The sequence below is a fragment of the Lissotriton vulgaris genome, chromosome 9, assembly GCF_964263255.1.
Source record: "Lissotriton vulgaris chromosome 9, aLisVul1.2, whole genome shotgun sequence".
Taxonomy (NCBI): domain Eukaryota; kingdom Metazoa; phylum Chordata; class Amphibia; order Caudata; family Salamandridae; genus Lissotriton; species Lissotriton vulgaris.
The window spans coordinates 561,942,829-561,962,935 of record NC_141697.1 but is presented as its reverse complement, the minus strand read 5'-3'; the positions used below and the strand labels follow the sequence as shown (position 1 = coordinate 561,962,935).

General features: G+C 43.2%; 1 protein-coding gene across 1 annotated transcript in view; it reads right to left on the bottom strand.

Moving 5' to 3' along the window:
• The window catches only part of PYGM (glycogen phosphorylase, muscle associated), a 138,220-nt gene that overhangs the window by 60,224 nt on the left and 57,889 nt on the right, over window positions 1-20,107 (bottom strand). The window contains exons 6-10 of the mRNA XM_086938092.1: window positions 17,783-17,894; window positions 13,710-13,792; window positions 13,256-13,399; window positions 8,004-8,096; window positions 7,047-7,193 (exon numbers count right to left, since the gene is read on the bottom strand). Of these exons, the coding sequence (XP_086794218.1) occupies window positions 7,047-7,193; window positions 8,004-8,096; window positions 13,256-13,399; window positions 13,710-13,792; window positions 17,783-17,894 (579 nt within the window). The remainder of the gene's footprint in view (window positions 1-7,046; window positions 7,194-8,003; window positions 8,097-13,255; window positions 13,400-13,709; window positions 13,793-17,782; window positions 17,895-20,107) is intronic.

Here is a 20,107-nt window from a genome sequence, read left to right as displayed (position 1 = left end):
TGGAGGAGTTTCCACTCGTAGACTTGTTGATGCGTCCTGCTGAGCAGGTCTGCCAAAAGAACAATTGATGGACAGAATGGAGAACAAGGTCATACATTCACACCAGTACAGAGATCTGGGACTTAATCCATCGTTTTTTTGCTCACCATGCCATTGGAGTTTGGACCCAGCCATATACAAATCAGTCTTGACCATGTGCCCAGTGGAACAGTCCAGCCCGAACTGCCAGGACAGGTCCTCCCTGGACTGGAAACAAGCATCCTAAGACCGGTTTCAGGCTTTCAGGCCTCATCAGCCAGATAGCTTGACTCCAGTGGCATGGAGAGCACGGGACCCAGGTCTGGGCTCACCCGTCACACTCGGGGTGAGAAATGCAAAAAGAACAATTGATGGACAGAATGGAGAACAATGTTGGTGCATTTTTAATTTTCGGTGGCGGTGAACAGGTCTATGTGAGGAAATCCCATCACCAGAAATACAAGAGAAGAATCTAACGGAGGAGCTCCAACTAGTAGACTTGTTGATTCGTCCTGCTGAGCTGATCTTCCAAGTCATTGTTTGGACCAGAACTGTACTGTATGACCAACTGAACCTTGTTTGCATCGTCCACTTCCAGGTTCTCTGGGCTAAAACAGACAGCTGGGTCAAGTGCATAGGCCTTGCTTCCACTGTTAGAACATGGCTTTGGTATCGCTTGTTCAAACTAGAACGACTGAGGAAAATGAGTGAAAGGAATGCTCAAAGAGCAAACTGAATAACCAGCAATTCCAGATGGTTGGAAGCCCGGTTGTGTGGGTGTCCACAAGCTGTGGATTGTGTATTCTTGGAGATGCGCTCCCCATCAGAGGAGCAAGGCGTTCATGGTAATGGTTTCCTGTGGAACTGGGTCTAGAAAGGGCAATCGCCAAAACAGGTTCATGGTGTTCCACCACTGCAGAGAGAGATGTGTATAGCCCAAAATCAACACTAGATCCTCTCATTGACCCTCCGATAGAGACCACTGTGCTTCTAGGCACTGCTGCAAGAGACACGTGTAGCCTTGCACAAGGAACTATTGCAGTGCAAGACGCCATCATGCCTAACAAATACATTACTGTGCTGACCGTTAGCTGACGATCTGACTGAAAAATAGGTATAAGACTTTGAAAAGCGTTGACCATGGCAAGACTTGGGTTAGCCTTTCTCTCTCTTAAATCTAGGGCAGCCCCAAGGAAGGGTTGTACCTGAAGGGGTTGGAGGTGGGATTTGGTTAGGTTTATTGTGCAGTCCAACTTGTGAGTAAGGTCTATGGTTGTTTGTATGTGCACCACACATTGCTGTTGTGTGGCACTCTTGATCAGCCAGTTGATGGTATTGGTACACGTGGATGCCACCCTGTCTGAGATATGGTACTACCACAGCTAGACACTTGGCAAAGACTCTGGGGGCTGTTGTTACCGTAAAGGGCAGCGCCTGGAGCGGATAATGTTGTCCACTCAAACAAACCGCAGGAATCTTCGGTGGGCAGGGTGGATGGGAGTATGGACATAGGCATCGTTCAAGTAGAGGGCAGTCAACTTGCCACAACCGAGCGATGGCATCCTGAAGTGTGACCAGCTGGAAAGGTTCTGACATAACGTTTTTGTGGAGGGGGCCGAAGGTTGAATATAGGCCTGAGGGAGCCATCTTTCTTAGGAATGAGAAAGTACAGGGAGTACACCCTTTTGCAAAAGTATTGTGGCAGCACTGGCTCTAAGGCCCCTTTGGAAAGTAGTGCTTACATTTCTCTTGTAGCTGGTGTTCTGTGGACAACTTGTGCATGAGGGGGGATGTTGGGGGGTATTTGGGTGAGTTCTAAACAATATCCCTTCTGTATGATGTCTAGAACCCACCATTTGAAGGTAATTGCCTCCAAGTGAGGCAGAAACCTCTGTAGCGTGCCCCTGACAGGTGTTGGATTGTCCGGTGGAAGGTGGAGAGTGTCACTGTTTTTGGGCGTTGGCTGTCCCTTTGTCTCCGTCCTTGCCATTGACCCCTCTATTCACCCCCAACCCCATAGTAACCCTGTGAAAGGGCCTGCTGCTGTTGTTGGTGTATGTGGTGGAAAGATCAGGTGTGGCAACTGTCCTAGCTGCACCGCGGTACAGGAAGCATTGAAAGGAGCCGCGGCAGTGGGAGACTGCAGGACACACATGGCCTTAGCTGTGTCCATGTCCTTTTCGATTTTTTCCAACATCCCGTCAACTTGGACGTAAAAGATGCTGGTCATCAAAGGGTACATTAAGGTGTTGTTGTACCTCCATTTTTTAACCGAAGACAGACATGCATGGCAGCGGCGAAGGAGACTCAAATTGATGCCACGAGCAACAGAGTCCGTGGCATGCAGAGCACACTGGATGTTGGTATTGGAGATCAACTTGCCTACCGCTACCAACTCCTGCCCGCGCCTGCGGTATTGTTCTGGGAGATGTTGGATAAGATCCTCGATCTGGTCCCAGTAGGCGTGATCATACTAGGATAGTAAGCCCACAGAGTTGGTAATGTGCCAGTGTGTGGTGGATTGCACTGCAACACGTTTGCCAGCAGCATCCATTCTCTTGCTCTCCCTGTCCGAAGGGGGTACGCCCCCTGTGTCCTGAGAATTGATTCTTCCTAGCCATGTGTACCCCCAGAGAATCAGGGGGTAACTACCTTTTGATGTAGGGTGGGTCTGATTGAGAAGCCATAAACTTTTTGCCAACTCAGGGCATGAGTACTCTGGCTTTCACAGGGTCGTTGACGATATCCGCAACTGGCTAGAGCATGCCTTTTAACATGAGCAAATACTGCAATGATCTTGCGTAGCAGTAAAGGGTTACCAGCAGGAAATCCTTCTCAGGCTGAACATACATCTCAGCTTTATGCAAAGCAGCCACCCTGTGTAGAACCTTATTGTAAGAGGTAGTGTCATTAGGGGGAGAGGGGTTGGCAGGTTACAAGTCCTGGCCGGTGTCTGCTGGGGGACGGGGTGGGGTGGTCTACCGCATAGTCATCCCAAGGATCGGCAGCCCTGCAGTTATAGGCTGTATCAAAGGGGTCATAAGGAATGTCCCCATCCCCTGAATATAGAGATCCCTGTGGGGAATGTGTGTGACAGTCCCCAGGCAGAAAGGGGGGGGGGGGAAGGGGGGGAATAGGAGGGGATGGAGGAGGAGGCGTAGGAGAAGGAGGCATGGAAGGGCCAAGCAACAGTGGAGAAGTATCTGCCCTGATGACGAAGCTTTCTGTGAGTCTGCTTTGAAGAAGGTTGAGGGCATCCTCGAAAGGGAGTCTCTTCTTGTTAGGATCCTTGGATGGCGGGGCAGGCTTAGCCAGGATCCTGCCCATGCCCGGCTATATGTGGGTCCTCTGTTGGGCAGCATCTAAATGTTTCTGGAGCCTATGCAGGTTAGGTTGGTCAAACTCTTCAGAAGATTGCTTGCATGGAGCTGAAGAGGGTCGGCGTCCAGAATGCCAAGAAGTGGATGTCACCTCCGAAGCTTTCGGCTTTAAGAGTGGACGAGCACACATCTTCAGATTCGGCGCCAAAGCAGCGCTCGATGTCAAGGCTTCAAATTGGACTTCAGCGTCAAGTATTATGAGGACTGGGGGTCTGGCGCAGTTGTTCATTGCAAACCATGGCCTTGAGGCAGTGGTGACCCGGAACCATCTGAAGCAGCATGAGAGCTAGGTGCTGGTGCCTCAGGACAGGTGGTGGTGGTGGTTGTGGTACTCACTGCGATCCTTGGCATTGGGTTTTGGGCTGGGTGCTTCGGCTTCAACATCAGAGTTAGCCCCATAGGAAACTCGAGGATCTGAGGTCGGCGTCTAGGCACAACAGCCTCCCCTTCTATCCGGTCACAAATTAAGTGTCGGATGTCCCAGTCCGACCCAGTTTCCTATAGGGCTAATCCCACTCGAACATTGAGTTTCGATTTTTTCCTTACGCCTAATTTTGGACGCAAGGTTACCTGACTGTAAGTAGCAGTTAGGCCACTAGAACCGAGCGTTGGGTACACCTTAGCGTGTGTACACCGCCCAGGTCCTTTTACACTTGGTCCTGAAGAAAACCTGGGAATTTCCTCTACAGGTTGAAACATGTAGACCCTATTGCACCCACATAGATACTGTTGGTCAATCTAACCAACATAAATATCACATTCTTGTTTTTAACATTGTCCAGTAGCTTCTGAATAAAAAAAATGTTCATCGAAGTTATAACTGGCCAATTTTTAATTTCACTTTTTTCACATCATACTCAAAACAAAAACAAAATCTACCTGCTCCACTGTAATCAGGTGTCGCAGCACACCCGGATGGCACTCTGCTGACCGGGTGGGACCCCGACGATGAAGGATGTCACCAACCAGGTTGGTGAGTGAGGGGTCTTTTATCAAAAGAACAATTTTCTTTTGATTATCTCCATTTCCCCAACCCTATTAGGACCTCTCTGGTCCAGTGGCGATACTCCTTTTGTTTATACACAAACTCATTTCTAGGACTTACCAATAAACAGCTATTCCCGCTGGGTTCATAGAGGGGGAAGGCAGATGGCAATGGGATTAGATGAGGCGAGACAAGCAATTACGGGTCTGTGGAGCTCAGCTGGCATTCAAGACCATATATCTTGGCTGTATAGACTGGGACATTGTAGGAATGGAAAGCTGGTCCACTCACTTGAAAACAGGTCAGGAAGTTAGCAGATGAATGGGCTTCTCTCCTACACTTCCTTTCAAATTAATACAGTGAACTCAAGTGCTCTAAATAATTACGGATTCTGATACTAATCTCAGTGTTAGGCAAGGCCTAGATAGTGAACATAGGGACATAGAGGCTTTCTTAGTCTTGTGGTGGATGCGGTTAGAGCCCCAAGCTGGGGGAAGATCGGTTGCTCACTCGCTTAAACTTAACTCGTCTCGGTTCTGTTAGTACATCCATATCTTTATTAGGTGTTTGGCGGTTTATAGTTGGTAACTGTTCACTCTAAACTGTCCCTGTCAGCCTTTAATATATAGATGAATGTACATGTATATAATCAGTTTAAAAATAAGAACAGATTTGATCCATAAAATTGTTTTTGTAAATTTGTAGTTTTATTACATTTATATAATGTTTTACACTGCCCAGTTCACTATATTTGAGTACTGAAAAGGCATGCATAAGACATTCGAATATTTGGATTATAAAAACAGACAGGCTATGTATTATGTAAATTACACAGAGTCCATGCAACTGGGGGACAGGTAAAGCTTGGCAGAATCTTTGCTATATTTATGTTATGTTATGTTAACTGTTCTTGTAATGCGCATGGCTGCCTCAGCAACGGGGCCACAGCCATAACAGCTTTCCAGTCCACTTCATCACGAATGAGCTTTAAAAATGTAACACTTATTTTTGGGGAGAATTACATATTGAAGCTTAGGTTTTGTCCTTTAGCCATTGATTCCAAAATCTGTAAACAGCAGAATTTTAACCATTTAAAATGTATTTCCTGTTGCATTATTTAAGACATTGAACTTTTTACGCCTCAAGATACCTTGAATTGCCTTTTTGTCCCACTGCTGAGACAACAGCACACACAACACAGTAAAAGCTTATATGAATATAAACCATTACATACTCCTGTGCAAGTCAATTTCTATGACTTGTATGTAACAGATCAGAGACAAATGGTGATAAGAGATTAATTGGTTACCTAATGTATTCTTAGGTGTTCAAGTAAACAAAACAAAAAATCCCCTAGCGAATAGGAAGCAATAATTTGAACGTGCATGCGCTATGATCTGTGGGGGCATTTGTTGTTGGCTTCTGGACTTTAATAATCCAAAGGCAAAAGTTGTTTATGGGCATTAGCTTAAATATAGTGAACAACTGGAAACCTGCTCAGTGAAGTAACAGAACAAATATTAGTGCAGCATATTAAGCACGGATAGGGGGAGACTATGGGTGAAGAAAAAGGTAGCAGAGCCTCCATTCAGAATAAGAGCTAGGCCTGGGCAAAATCTAACTGCTGGTGTCACTGCTGAAATTTTGTGTGACACTTTTTACACGAAATTCCTGAAATGTCACATTGGGTAATTGCACACTATTTGCGGCAAAAAGGGACTGCAAACATGCATTCACAGTAAAAAATGTAACATGAACGTGCAGGGACAACAGAACACAAGCTGCTATTGTTCATGGTGCTTTTTTTTAAATTAGTTTTTGACGCAAAATGTGTCTCGCATAAAAATCGGCACAAGAACACAGTTTGCGTTAAAATATTGTGCTATGTGACAGACTGGCGTATCATGTAATTATCAGTTATTTTGCTGAAATTTCACGAAAATACGCGAAAGCGAATTTCGCATACCCCTAATAAGAACCGGCCTTAGTACCAGATTTCTCAAATCAGAAAAGAAAGATACATAGATTAAGGAATATAGCAAAACCAGCATCAGTAAAGCACATACCGCAGAGACAAAGGCTGAGGGACACTGATGACAGTAGCAGGTCCTCCAGACAGAATAAGAACCAGCACGAGTAACAAAATATTCAGCGAATACAGGAAAGAAGCTTAGGTAAAGGAATGCAGCAGAACCAGCAGCAGTAGAGCACACTCGAGAGAGGAAGCCTCGAGCGACCAAAGCTAAGAAGGTAGACTGATATCTGGACTGTATCAGAAGCAAAATCACCGAAGAATGTTTAGTACTGAGAGGAAAACTCAGAAAAGAGGACAGTAGAGTAGAAGGACTATAACATTGTTACCAACATTAGTGCATCACTGTGAAAGATTCAGAAGAAAATTAATATTATTTAAAGGACTAAAATCTTTACCAAACATTCAGGAAGTCTCAAAGAATTATGATACAGAGCAGATTGAGTCCCAGTAGCAAGGTGGGGAGGCTTGCACCACAGGACTGTAACCGAATAAAATGCCACTCATCTCTACCAATGGTTCTCTAGAACTGGCCCTCAGAAGGTCAACACTTACAATAGATTGTAAGTGGTGGGGATTTGGTTATAACTTCAATGGTCCTCCCAACTAATCACCTCTCCCGAAGACTCACCGTCAAGTGCCTTTGGTTGATCTCATAGATTATAGCCAGATGGCGCGGTAGCAGGTTCTCTAGAAGATGGACAGGCCAGCGTTCAAGGGCCTCTGGCAACACTGTGTGGTTGGTGTAGGCGCAAGTCCTCACTGTTACTTCCCATGCCTGGGGAGCAGAAAGAAGCAAAGTGAGGGTTGGAAAGTTGATCTGGAAACGGAGGCAGCAGGGTGAAGGAAGAAAGGAGGAGGGAGACTGTGGGAGTTTCAGCATTCAAAACAGGCTACTAACACAGTAGCATGGAAAGAGGTGGTGACAATCACTTGGGACCCATCTACAGTGGGACAGGAGACTACCTCGGTGCAGAAAGCGAATGGTATTTCTAAATCAGGGTCATGTCACGACAAGTGCAAGCAACGTGAGACAATGTATGAAGCTATTCACTTGTGTGCCAGGGAAACAAAGAAGAAGAACAGCAGGTGCCAAACACAGATATACGGATAATGCAGAGGGCGTGCATCTTGTGTGAAAGATAGACTACATGTTGGGAGCAGGAAAATTAAAATAAATAACAATACAGTGGGCCAACGAGGAGCAGAAATTAGCTGTAGCAATATAGGAGAGGCAGAGTAAGTTCCACACAAAAAGGTAATGGAAAAAGCTAGGAGTGAGGGATTACCATGAAATACTTGGTTGAATCTGTGTCACATTTGAGGTTGGATTGAGGTAAGAATGCAACCGCTAAAGGAAGTGATGTTAAATGAGAGGTAGTGACTGAATGTGCTGACTAGCGGGGTGTGAAAGAGGGGAGAGGATGAGGTGCATTTATTGGCTTATGCACGTGGTAGGGTAATTAAGGGCTTCTGCTCCTTTCCTGGGTGGGGTGGGGGTGCGGATGGAAGGGGTCTGCATCACAGATTGCGTTCGTTGGTTAAATTAAGGTCCATTTGGAGTGATGGGGATGATGAATCTACTTACCTTGTCCCACTCGACCTTCTCAATGTCAACAAGAATCCTCATTAGTTCTGGGATGGCTAGTGACGGATGGGTATCATTTAGCTGGATGGCCACCTGCAGAGGGGTCAGAGGTCACACAATTAATTACTTTGGTTCTACACCCAACACAGCACTGCCAATGTTCTAAGCCATTACCCCCAAAAAGCTAGCACAACCTGCAACACAGATGTCTGGACCTTAGACCACAATACTCCAGTTTCAGGTAAACACAATTGGAAAACCCCTGCCAGCTGTGACTAGGGGCAAAGGTTTGTTATTCAAGGAGACTTAATCTTGATCCCCATCTAAAGTGATCGCATTCTTATGCAGGTAAACTACCATTAAGGGTCTATCAAGTAAAGCTGCTAGTACCTAACACCTTGTCCCTTTTTTCACTGTGGATGTTAAGCCTCCTGCTTGGGCTTAGTTTTACACAGGCCTACATTATCTCAGATTGTCCAGAAGAAACCATAGGGCAGCATGCAAGTAACACAATCTACAGAACACCAAGGCTGAGCTTAATTTGTTAACGAAGGAGTGGTGGGGCCCAAATCTAATCTCAGAAGGTATGGCTGGGTCTATTAAATGTCAGTGCGCCAAATCCCAAGACTGCATAGTCTTAAATTCACCTCTGGCCTCTTCAATCCACTACCAGACGCTTCCTGGCCCTTCTCTACCTCTTGTTTGTCCCTTCTTTCTCCCTTTGTGATGGTTTTTCTGTCCTTCTCTTCCTCCTTTCCTCTTGGTGTGTTTTCCCCTCTCTTGCTCTTGGTCAATGTCTGATAAGAAAAAATAACTGCTGGTCCCAAAAATGAGTGCCAGTGGAACCCACTGGCTCACGTTAAGCACAGCCCCAAAGCCAAAATATATAACAATTCTCATGAAGGAAGCTGCAGTGCCCAACCCAGCCAATGTTATGATGGCTGTGACGGAGCCATGAGAACAGGACAGCGGAGGGCTATCCTTTTCTAGAATTGGGAAGCTCTTTGAACTTTCAGATAGAAACAGACATGCTTGGCTTCAGGCTTGACCATCAGAGTAAGAAAATGAGTGGCCAGCTTGACTGATACTAGGCATATCATCTTGAAGCCTGCATACAGTGTAGGAAGAAGACATCTGCTGATGTATGGAGCCTGTGCAGAGTGGCTGCTCTACGGAGCTTGTGTAGGGTGGCTGCTCTCCCACTAGGATGAGACTAAGTCTGGGAAACCTCTATGAAGGCTTGCTGCCAACTGTGGAGAGAGGACGGCTTGACCCCAGAAAACTCTGCACAATGCCCAGCTGATTTGCAGGTCTGCGTTGAGGCGTCTCTACTGACTGTCTGTTAATGAGCAACAAGACACCAGTATCCCAGTTGGCCAGGTGAAGCCATGCACCAGAAACGTCATCATCTTGGTGGTGAAGGTGCATTGTCACCTATTATTTCAGATCCAGTAAAATAACATACTCCAAGACCATCCTACACGTATAGAGAGACTTTATCATGGATTAGTCTGCCTTAACACTCCTGGAACCATTTCATGCATGTCTCTAGCCCATGTGGTTCTGGAGATATTAACTTTCAAATTTTGTGAAGCCCTACTCCTAAATTTCAGTTCCCAGAAATAACTGGTAAAGCCACTGGCTGAAGTTATGGAATCCTGACCACAATCGGTGGAGTAAGAGATTACGTTTTGAGTTTAGGTGTCCTTGGGAATCCTTAGTATGCGCTGGACCACTATTTACTCTATCCCATTTAACAATATCACAACTATTTTGCTGTTAACTGGCTATGTGACATCAGTGACGCTGGAATGTGTCCCAAACTAGACATTAGTGACAGGAGCCCTGGTCCTAATGGACTTCATGTCCAGACCTTTGGAGGAACACCACTGACTTCACTATGGTGTAATCCTGGTTCTTTATGTGATAGGTTTTTGGGCATAGGGTAATATTGTAGGTCACTTTATTCTGATGTTGTGTACTACAGAATGGGATGTACCAAAGGTAAGAGCAATACCAGATTTTAGTTGATATTTGTATCGCTATCTTCTGCCCAAACAAACATCCCCTGTAGGAGAAAATAAAGAGGCCAGTTTTATCTCTATGTAGCCACATAGGGCAACAGTGGCAATCACGCCAGTGTTATAGGCAACTTATCACATAGGAGCTATAATAATGTTCAACTTCCCAACTCGGAGACAGAAGGTACTAGCATCCTCTGGTTTTCTGTATGTATTATAGTTATGATTCATACAACTGCATGTTAAGTAGTATTATTTTATTTTGTAAGACAAATTACAGACTAGACGTTGATGTTACTTAGTATTATTTACTGAGTCATACAACGTTGTAACCTAGTATTGAGGGCCTTGGGATAACACTGATAAAAGGTTAGTAAAAACTCAATAAAATGCTTGTTAACCACAGATTGCTCCAGGATCCCTAGAAGGGGCCTCACAGTAGCCTATAAATATAGGTCTATTAAACATTCTAACTTATTTCAACATTCTGTCAGTAAGAATATCTGACCTCAAACCCGGAATGGGTCTTTTCAGCCACTCCAAATGTAATCTCTTTCCCTCCACCATTAGCCCCTGTATGCTGCCCACTCTGGCTCTATGAATCCTGGTTTCATTCTTTTCACTTAACTAGTTTTTAAGCACCGCTTTGTGGTTAAAAGGCGGCAAAACCTCCAAACAAGCAATATCCCTCAAACTGCCACTTTAAACCTAAATATGGAGTACAGTTTCTTGCACTAAGATCCCAAGGAATACATTCTCTCTAGTCAAACCTTCCTCTCCAAGACCAAGGAAGGGGCAGTGTTAGAATTCCCCAAAACTGGGACCAAAGCACCCGGCCAAGGGAAACATGTGCTTCACAGCACTAACTTTTAGAGAAGGAGGATGCTCACCTAAGACATCCAGTCTTCAGGGGAGGAAATTGTGGAGCAATGCCCTGGACTCAGAGCAGCTGTAGGAAGCTGGCTCTTTATGTGGTATACAAATAACTAGATATATTGTGTAAAGAGTCAAGAGATTACCCCAGACGTGTACATGGCTCAATGTAAACCCAAAGTACTCTATTTGTGGTAGTGTGGTCAAGCAGCAGACAGCTGCCCAGGAAAGTTCTGGAGCTAGGGAACACAGGGACACGGTTGGTCAAGCTTCCTAAGGCCCAGGGGCTACCGGTGCAGGAGTTTCCCCATGGCATCAGGAACAGTTTACTGGGCAGGTCGTGATCAGGTGGGGGGGGGGGGGGGGGGTCTTCGGATTGAGGCTGCAGGCGTCTAGGTACAGTCCGGCAGGGCTCAGCCCATGGTAGACTCTTTATCAGAAGCACTGGGGAACCTTAGCAGGACTGGTGGGCCACTTGGACCTGGGCTGTGGGCGTCAGGTGCAGAGATGGGTCCGAAGGCAGTTTTACGGTTCCTCAGGGCAGAGTTCTTTGTTCTTTAAAGTTGTTTTCTTCTGGACTTGTCCACTGGAGTTTCTTGATCTTTATGGAAGGCAGGCAGCAAACCCCAGTGTTTTGGAGGTCACTGAGCCTGCAGGACGAGTCAACTTTTGTAGCAAGGGAGAAAGGCTGCAGAAAGACTGGCAGGGCTGGTGCAGAGTCAGTGGTCCTTCTTCAGTCTTGACTGGGCGGCTCTTCTGCAATTGGTGTTTGTAGGTTATCAGGAATCCGATTTCAGGGTCTGGGTATGCCCCCTAAATACTAGATTTTGGGGCATTACAGGTAGGGAACAATGGGTTTCTTACCTGGGATGTCTACACCCTCGATTATGCCACCCTCCTGTGGGAGGGGTCATAGCCCTCAACCCAATTGGGTAAGTCCAACCAGCTTCAAGATGGTGGGCACTATAAATTTGCTTCACTTCGTCTCCAGCACCTGAGAGGTGGAGTTGACGAGGGGGGGCACACCATCTTTTTTCACTAAGTTTTCCTGACGGTTCGCCCGCCAATTGCCCTCGGAGCATACGTTTTAATAAATCCAACAATGGCATCAGTGCGAGTCTGTGAAGAGGAGTGGTTTGGTACCAAAAACTCCAGGGGTTCAGTGAAGCCATTATGGTGCCCTCTTCAGTCCCAATGCCCTAGGTACCAGGGGAACCATTTACTAGGGACTTGCAGGGCAGTCTGAGGTTGCCAATTGCGGTACAGTTTTAAGGAAAGAAATCTGGCACAGGGGACCTGGTTGACAGGGACCCTGTGCATTTTCATTGTAAACCACATCATGTTCCAGGCAAAAAGTGGGGGCTAACCATGTAAAAGAGGCAATTTCTTACAGCAGCATTGTGGAAGCACAACCACCCAGAGCGGTCTGATTAACAACTGAAGTGATACAGGGGTCTGATAATATCCTATGTCATGTGTGAGGCATTTAGTTAGCTCTTGATTTCTATCTGAAATCAGATTGAATTTTGTTACGTGTAGGTCTGCATTTGTAATATGTGGAATCAAACTATGAAAGCTAGAAGACAAAGTCAGGACTAATCAAACTAATGGGGCAACTTGAGAGCTCAAGAGGATTGAAGGACTAATCAAACTAATGGGGCAACTTGAGAGCTCAAGAGGATTGGAGTGGACCGTGGTAGTCACTAGCTTGGTGTCTGGGATTCTTCCAAACCCCATAGGTGCTCACTGTGGAATAGAGTGCAAAGTAATTTGACAATCTGGTGTGGAGTAAACTTTCCCCCAAACTTTGGGTCAGAAATTTCCAAACTTAAGCTTTCAGAAAAAGCCTCTCCCTCGAGCTCCAAAATGTGGCAGTAATACCCTGAGGAAGATGTGGTTCCTACACCAACAGGAAGGAAAGGCTCATAACATCTAGAGAAACTGCATCCGAAGAAAAAAAAAAAAATCAAGAAGAATATAGCTCAGAACCAAAAACGTCCTGTTTGAGAACCTAGAACTGCAGTATCTGCATTCCTTTCCATTTGGTACACCTTGAGGTGGTTCCTCCCGACCAGCAGGCCAAGGGCTTTACGGCTGTGTGCTGCCAGTTATCCCCTAACCTAGGATTTTAATGCATTTTTAATGTGAATTTTTTTCATATACACCCATTTTCAAGCATGCAACATTGCTACAGCAATAACCGCCAATCACATCAATTCCATTCCCTCCTGCAGCAGGTGCCCTATGCTTTTCACAACCACAGAGCGAGTGGTCCACCTGCATCGACTAGTGCTTTTACAGCTTCCAGTAGTACATAAGTTACCAAAGGACATGTCACATGTAAGTAAATTAGTTTACCTTTTCAGGGAAAGCATCAAAGGAGGTGCGGACAGGATCACGGCAGCCAAACTTGGAGGACTTGAAGCGCCGAATTATGTCCTGCAATGTGGCTGCAACCACAAAGTATTCCTGCTTCAATCGAAGCTCTTTCCCCTCAAAGAACTGCAAAAGGACAGAGAAAAATAGCGTACAAGAGTCAAACACTACAATCTCACACCCAGACTACAGTTGCTTGCCCAAATTGAATGGAAACAGAGGAAAGAGTGAAAGTATGCATTACCTCCCCAAATGAAACATCTCACTCGATCATGTATGTCGGAAGAAAATATGTAATACAAGACCCATAACTTCATACCTCCGAAACACGAATGACACACAAAAGGCATGGGAAAAGGCTCTGTTTCAGAAGTTCAGTGGTGCAAATGAAATAGTGTTCCTAGATCTCGGTTCTATAACCATTCCATAAACTTACATTATCATTGGGATACAGCACGCGGGAAATATTCTCAGCAAGATTCCTGTCCAATACAGCCTGGATGTAACCACCAACGTTAACTGTCAACCAAATAGAAAATAAAAGGTTCAATGTAAAAATATTGTCAGTTTTTCACCCATTGTACTTTTAGCAACTGTATTTTTTTTAATCTGCAAAAAACTTAATCTCACGGCCTGTGTATGTATACTCATGTTAATGTACGTACCCATTACAGGGCGTGGAGCTACTTCATAACCTGCAACTGTATGACCAACATTACTGTACAATTTTTATGGAAAGGAATTTAAACTGCACACCTATATGAACTGAGTTGCAGTAAACCTGCTTAAAACACTTTCAACTCCAGTGCCTGTATATAGTTCTATAAATGAGGATGTTGTGGCACCGATGTCTCTCCTGACCGTACTTCCTCGCCGCTGCTTTTGCTCTTTAATTGTTTTCCTGTTGAGACCTTGCTGTTTGGCTGATGCCCGGTGGAGCTAGCCGATAGCTAAAGAGGAGATGGACTGTGGACTTCCCCCTCGGTCGTCACCTACCCAGCCGGACTTTGGGCAGACCCTCCTTCGTCTCTCCATTCTATCTAACTCCTACCCCTTTACCCCTCCCCCTTACCCTTCTAAACTCCATTTATTTTGTCTTCTACACTGTTGAAATGTTTTTCTAGTCACTGATGTAACGTGTAACTGAAGTAATTTTATAATTTCTGTTGAACCTTATGTAAAGCGCTCTGATACCTCCTGGTCTAGCCAGCGCTATAAAAAACTTTTGAATAAATAAATAAATAAATAAATAAATAAATAAATAAATAATAATAATAATAATAATAATAATAATAATAATAATAATAATAATAATAATAATAACTACCTAAAGTATATATGAGTAATCCTGTGAAGACTACAAATCCACTCAGTAATATGCCCCAGAAACCACCTTCATATAATCCGATATTTAAACTGTAATACCAAAGGATATTGCAATTGGTGGGAAGAGTCATGCTCACAGTCACTTACGAACTCTCAAAGATTGAAAAAAAAAAAAAAAACACAAATTGTACAATTTATTTGGCAGTCAACCTGAAAACAATAACGAATGAATATCCATTCATACAAATAAATATCACTATATAATTCAACTACATTAGATGTTCAAAAAAATACAACAAAGATTGTCCGTATTATTCCTGCACAATTGATCAGTAGCATAAACAGTCTATTTCTGTATTTTTTTCACAGGATAAACAGCCAGAGACTGGTATTGAAGTTGCTTAAAATAGTAAAGTTTCTAGAAATCCTGTGTGACAGATAGTACTGTGTTGTGTTATATAATTTATATTGAGCACTTCTACACGCGTGTAGTCTGCCAACGCTGTAGGAACAGAATTGCATCTCTACTGTAAAGCACCTATGCTACAATGTACCTTACGACAAGCTAAAAAGCAAGGTTTTAACTTTTTTTTTCCAAACTTCAATAAAGTTAGGCTGAGGCGGATTTCTATGGAGATGTTATTCCATAGTTTTGGTCGCAGCCTCTCTGAATGCTTTGCTTCCCAATTTCTCCAGTCTAAATCTTGGAGTGGTTAACAATATTGCAAAGATGAAGTGAAGCGGTCTGTAAGGTTTATTTTTAATACATTTCTGTTGGAACAATTTGGAGCCCTTAACATGAAACTCACAGTAAGTACACAGTACAGCTGCCTTGAACTAGACCCTTTTTAGCAGGGCATCAATTGAGTTTGCAGAGATGTGCAGCTTTAGGGTCAAACATATTCAGTCAGAACAGGAGTGCAGCAGCAGCTTTCTGAAAGTGATGTAACTTGGTGAGAGGGCATACTGGGGGAAAAATGCACTTCCATAACCCAGTCTGGACTGGATGATGGCATTGATAATAGCCATCCTTTGGGAAAAACTGAGAAACAGGATTTTCAGGGATCTCAGATGAGAAAACTGGCTTTAGTGACATGCTATATGGGCTTCTAGTGTTAATTGAGAGCCTGGTACTATGCCGAGTTTACAGATTTCTGTAATGGGCTTAGCTGGGAATGGAAGGGGAACCATATTTTGGGGGGGGGAATGTAATGGGGACCACGTGTTTAGTTTATGTTTTACTTCTAAAACCTCTGCTTTTAAAGGGCTACGTTTTTTGGCAAACTGAAGTACATCCATGTCTAAACTTTGCTTAGTGCTTGAACCACATTGTTGGCTTCTTTGGTTAATCAGTAGAAAAACTGAAGATAATAGGTGCATCATCCGCATATTAATATGGGACAATATTGATTAGTTGTATACGTTGGACTAATACCATCTAAACAGCAGGCCTGGTCAATCCATACACTAGGTCAAGAACAACATTTGCAAAACCATCAAGGTCATCCCAACGATGCTCCAATAAAGAAAACGTTGAAGACAAAAGTCTTTAAAGAACACTATATCGCAATACAGTAACAGTATGCTTCTACTTCCAGAACCCAGCTACATTGTCTTTGTGCACACCTTTGACACCGTACGGCACTCCACTGCCTTCTGACTAGGTTTGCGCTACACAAATACCACATCAATACATACATACAATGGGCCCACATATAGATAGGAGGAGGAATAATAGAACGTGTGGAATATATATTTTTTAAAGGGTATGGAAATGTTGCGTTTAGTATATCTGCAACTATTGGAGCAATGGAAAGTGATTTCCTTGTCAGTAGTGTCAGGCAGGTGTCTAAGAAGGGCGCCTGAGGTTCTCATATACTCCATAACTTCAATTACTTCTTTGATAGAAAGGTGTTGAAATAAACTCGAAAGCAGCATAATTGTTGACAGGATTCTCAATACAATGATGAAATGTGGCATGATTAAATTTTTGTTCAATCTTTTCCAGCTATTCAAAAATAAAGTAGAAGATATTCTCGACCAAGTCTCATCTCATTTCCAGTTGCTACAGAGTTCAAGCATAGCTTAACTCTTTTAAAAACTTTATTGTGATCGTTGCCTGCTGTCTGGATCTTGGAAGAATAATATTTTTAGCTACCTAATCATGTTGTTATATTTACGCATGCACTGGATTTACAGGTTTTTGTCTGCTTCTCTGTAATGTTTCCTCTAGTTCTTTTCTGTATTTTTTAAGAATTATTTTCCCTCTTCAATTTTTGATTTAACCATTCACAGTAGAGAACGGTTTCTTTAAATGAATAGTTTTAGTTGGAGCTACTTTATTTGAAATTAGAGTGTAGGCGCTTATTGAATTCTGTTTGTTTTTAATTTATATCAGTATTTTGTTCATTAGCGATGTGTTAAGTCGCAAGTTTCTTTATTCTTTGCTTTAAAATCTCTGTATTAGTATTTACTGTAACACTGTATGCCCAAATTCTGTTGCGATAACAGTAACACCATAGACATATTGTAAGTCGAGTGCAGTCATGTCTGATCAGTTTTATTTGTAATGAATCAGAGGAAGAACACGGCGTACCATTAGGTGCCTGACATTATTAGAGGGTGTCACAACTTTGTTTAACTAGTCAAATCAGTTATTAGATAAGGGAGGCGGCAATATGCCTGAATACAACTAATCTCATCTCTGGTCCCATCATCTAGTGTTATGAATAGGGCTTCAGAGACAGGGAATTGACCACATAGCTTTTTTTCACTGAATCTTGCAAGACTCTTTCTCAATCAGTAGATTTGTAGAGCACTTCTTGTCACCGTTGAGGGTATCTAGGCACGGTCTCCAAGCCTGCTTCTTGTCTTTATAACATATCTTGTACTTCAAGTATGACTTGTATTCCTGTAAAGTCTCATTTTTATTTGACTTGCACTAATGTATTCTCTGAAGAGAGCATCACTTACCCTCGCTTCCCAAGAGTGCACTGCTTGTGTAAATGTCTATCAAGCCCACTCTCTTGCCTCTTACAAGTATGAATACTATTGTTTTTAGTAAGGTAACTCACTCTGACCCACATGCTTGTTTTTTATCAATGTATCTACTTGGACATGTGCAATAAACAAGTCTTTGCAAAAACATCAACTTCAGACAGGTGAAGAGGTGGACACACTCACAGTCCTTCAAGTTGAACTCATTTGGGGCCTTGGCGGACCACAGCCTCATGGTGTTCACAGTGTTGTTCTTATACCCGGGGATAGGAGTGTCATAAGGCAGGGCAAGGACCACCTGTGGAAGAAAACCAGGAAAGAAGCTGGTTACCGTCAGTTGAGGAGCTAGAGTTACAGGGCGATAACCAGAACTGAAAGAACATTTCAGACTAATAAAGGTTTCTGAAGTGGAACTGCCACACATCACATGACTCGATAATCAATACACAAATATATGTTATACATACCAAAACAGACCATCTAGTTTTAAAATACTAGTGCAGCTTTTCGGTCAGTAAGAAAAAACACTTCCTCCAGTAATTCTTCATTATATCCGGGAAGGGATAAAAGTCAAAGTGCGCCAAGCGCCATCTTTATTCCTTTTAAAGCATGATGGAAATCATAGATCATGATGTGAACTCCAGAAAGGCAGCAAAGCCAGAAAATGCCCAACAAACACAATGGTCTTGTCTGCCTGTTAAACTTTGAGCCTCAATTCCCAAGGAATCTGGGAGAGTTGACCTGCTGCCCATGGCACTATGAGACTTTTCTGTGTCAGAAGAGCTACTTTTCAAGATAGAAATTTAAATTCACAAGTGGTGTAGAACTCAAAAGATGGACACAATATGGAACGTTGAAGTGGGATCTGTTCTGTTTTTTTTTTATTGGCAGGCGTGATAAAAATAAATACATATACATTTAATTTTATATGGAGATTATATATATGTTTCAATAAAATAAAAGTTAAAAAAAAAAAAAAAAGAAATCCGACTGCCTCACATGGATGTTTTGAAAATAAAATATCTGGATCATGTTTTTTATGCTTTGTTAATGTTGCAGATTGGTAGAATAATCATCCTTCATATGAAAGCAATCAAATGATATTAGGACCCAGAACGAAGTTTCAGTCTTTCATGCAGATGGTGCTAAAAGGTCAATTTATTTTTGAAAGGACAGTTGTTCTATTATTAGCTGCAGCTGCTCATGCGTCCTGGGAACACAGGAAATGGGGATGAGCGGAAGGCTAGTGAAGAATGATACAGGAATCTAGCAATTGAGAGAGTCTCTGCACTTCAAGCACTACAGCATCTAGGCTCAATTCCTGCATGAAAAGCACTGGCAGATTACAAGGAGTGCAACATCAAGGGGGCCGGCCAACAAATTATATTTTCCAGGTCCTTGCGAGTCAACTCATGCTTTTGCCTGCTCAGCAAATGCTTTTTTTATCCAATCGCATAAGGCAGGATAAGTGTAAAAAATGCCTCATTTGAAAAAACCAGCCAAATATGGCGAAACTAATCGAAGCAGAAGTCAGTGCAAATGAACAGCGGAATAGATAGTTCTCTTTTTTGGGAGTACTTCTTATGTTTCTTTCCTACTAGAATGTGGACATAGGCACTCCTAAGAGGTAATGAGCTATGGGAGGGATCTTGATTGATGAGTAAAATTACAATTTTGAGTTTCTAGTGAACAATTTATTGAGGACCAGCGGAACTAGCATGGGTTTGTCACTCAATAATTATTTTTTTCTCTTTGAATCTTCGAGGAGACATTTCTGGCAGTCCAAATGTGAGCATATTTAAAGCACGGGGGGGTTTTGTCCAAGCTTAAATTGAACATAGTGATTAAATTAATATGAGCCCTTTTCAAACCATTTCCAATTTCTACAGATGAGGAATCCGAGATGAGGGAGACTACCTGGTTTACTCAGGATCGGACAATTTGCGAAGCCAGGATTAGGACTGGAGTATATATACGAAACGATTTAACTAGTAGATTACACCTTTTTCCTACCATACCTCCTGAAGGTTATACATTAGAAGATACAAGGCTGAACAATCTGAAAGTCCTGCTTCTATCAGAATGCAATGTGTAGGAATGGAAGAAACTTGGGGAGAAACATTTAAGGGCTGTCCTTCCGTTATCATTCTATAAAGGGAGGGAGCTGTTCCCTTTCTTAATCGTACGATGCAGGTGAATAAGATAGGTGCTATCACTCGTAAACCTTCTTAGTCTGATGTATGAACTTGGTCATTCTAGTGCGGTCCTCTTTTATAACCTTGTCCCACAGATCCAACAGCTCGTTAGTCATGACTATTTCAAATGGTAAATTAACAACATTTCTAAAGACCACTAAACAGCAAATCTGCATGAGCATCTGGAAAGAGCAAGAAAAACCCTGCCGTTGAGCCATCTTCTGCAGGATAAGTGAAGACAGGAAATCTTTCAGACTTCTTGAATGTTTCCCTCATGGTTGCCCTTTAACGTCCAATCTCGGCCTCAAGGGCTTTC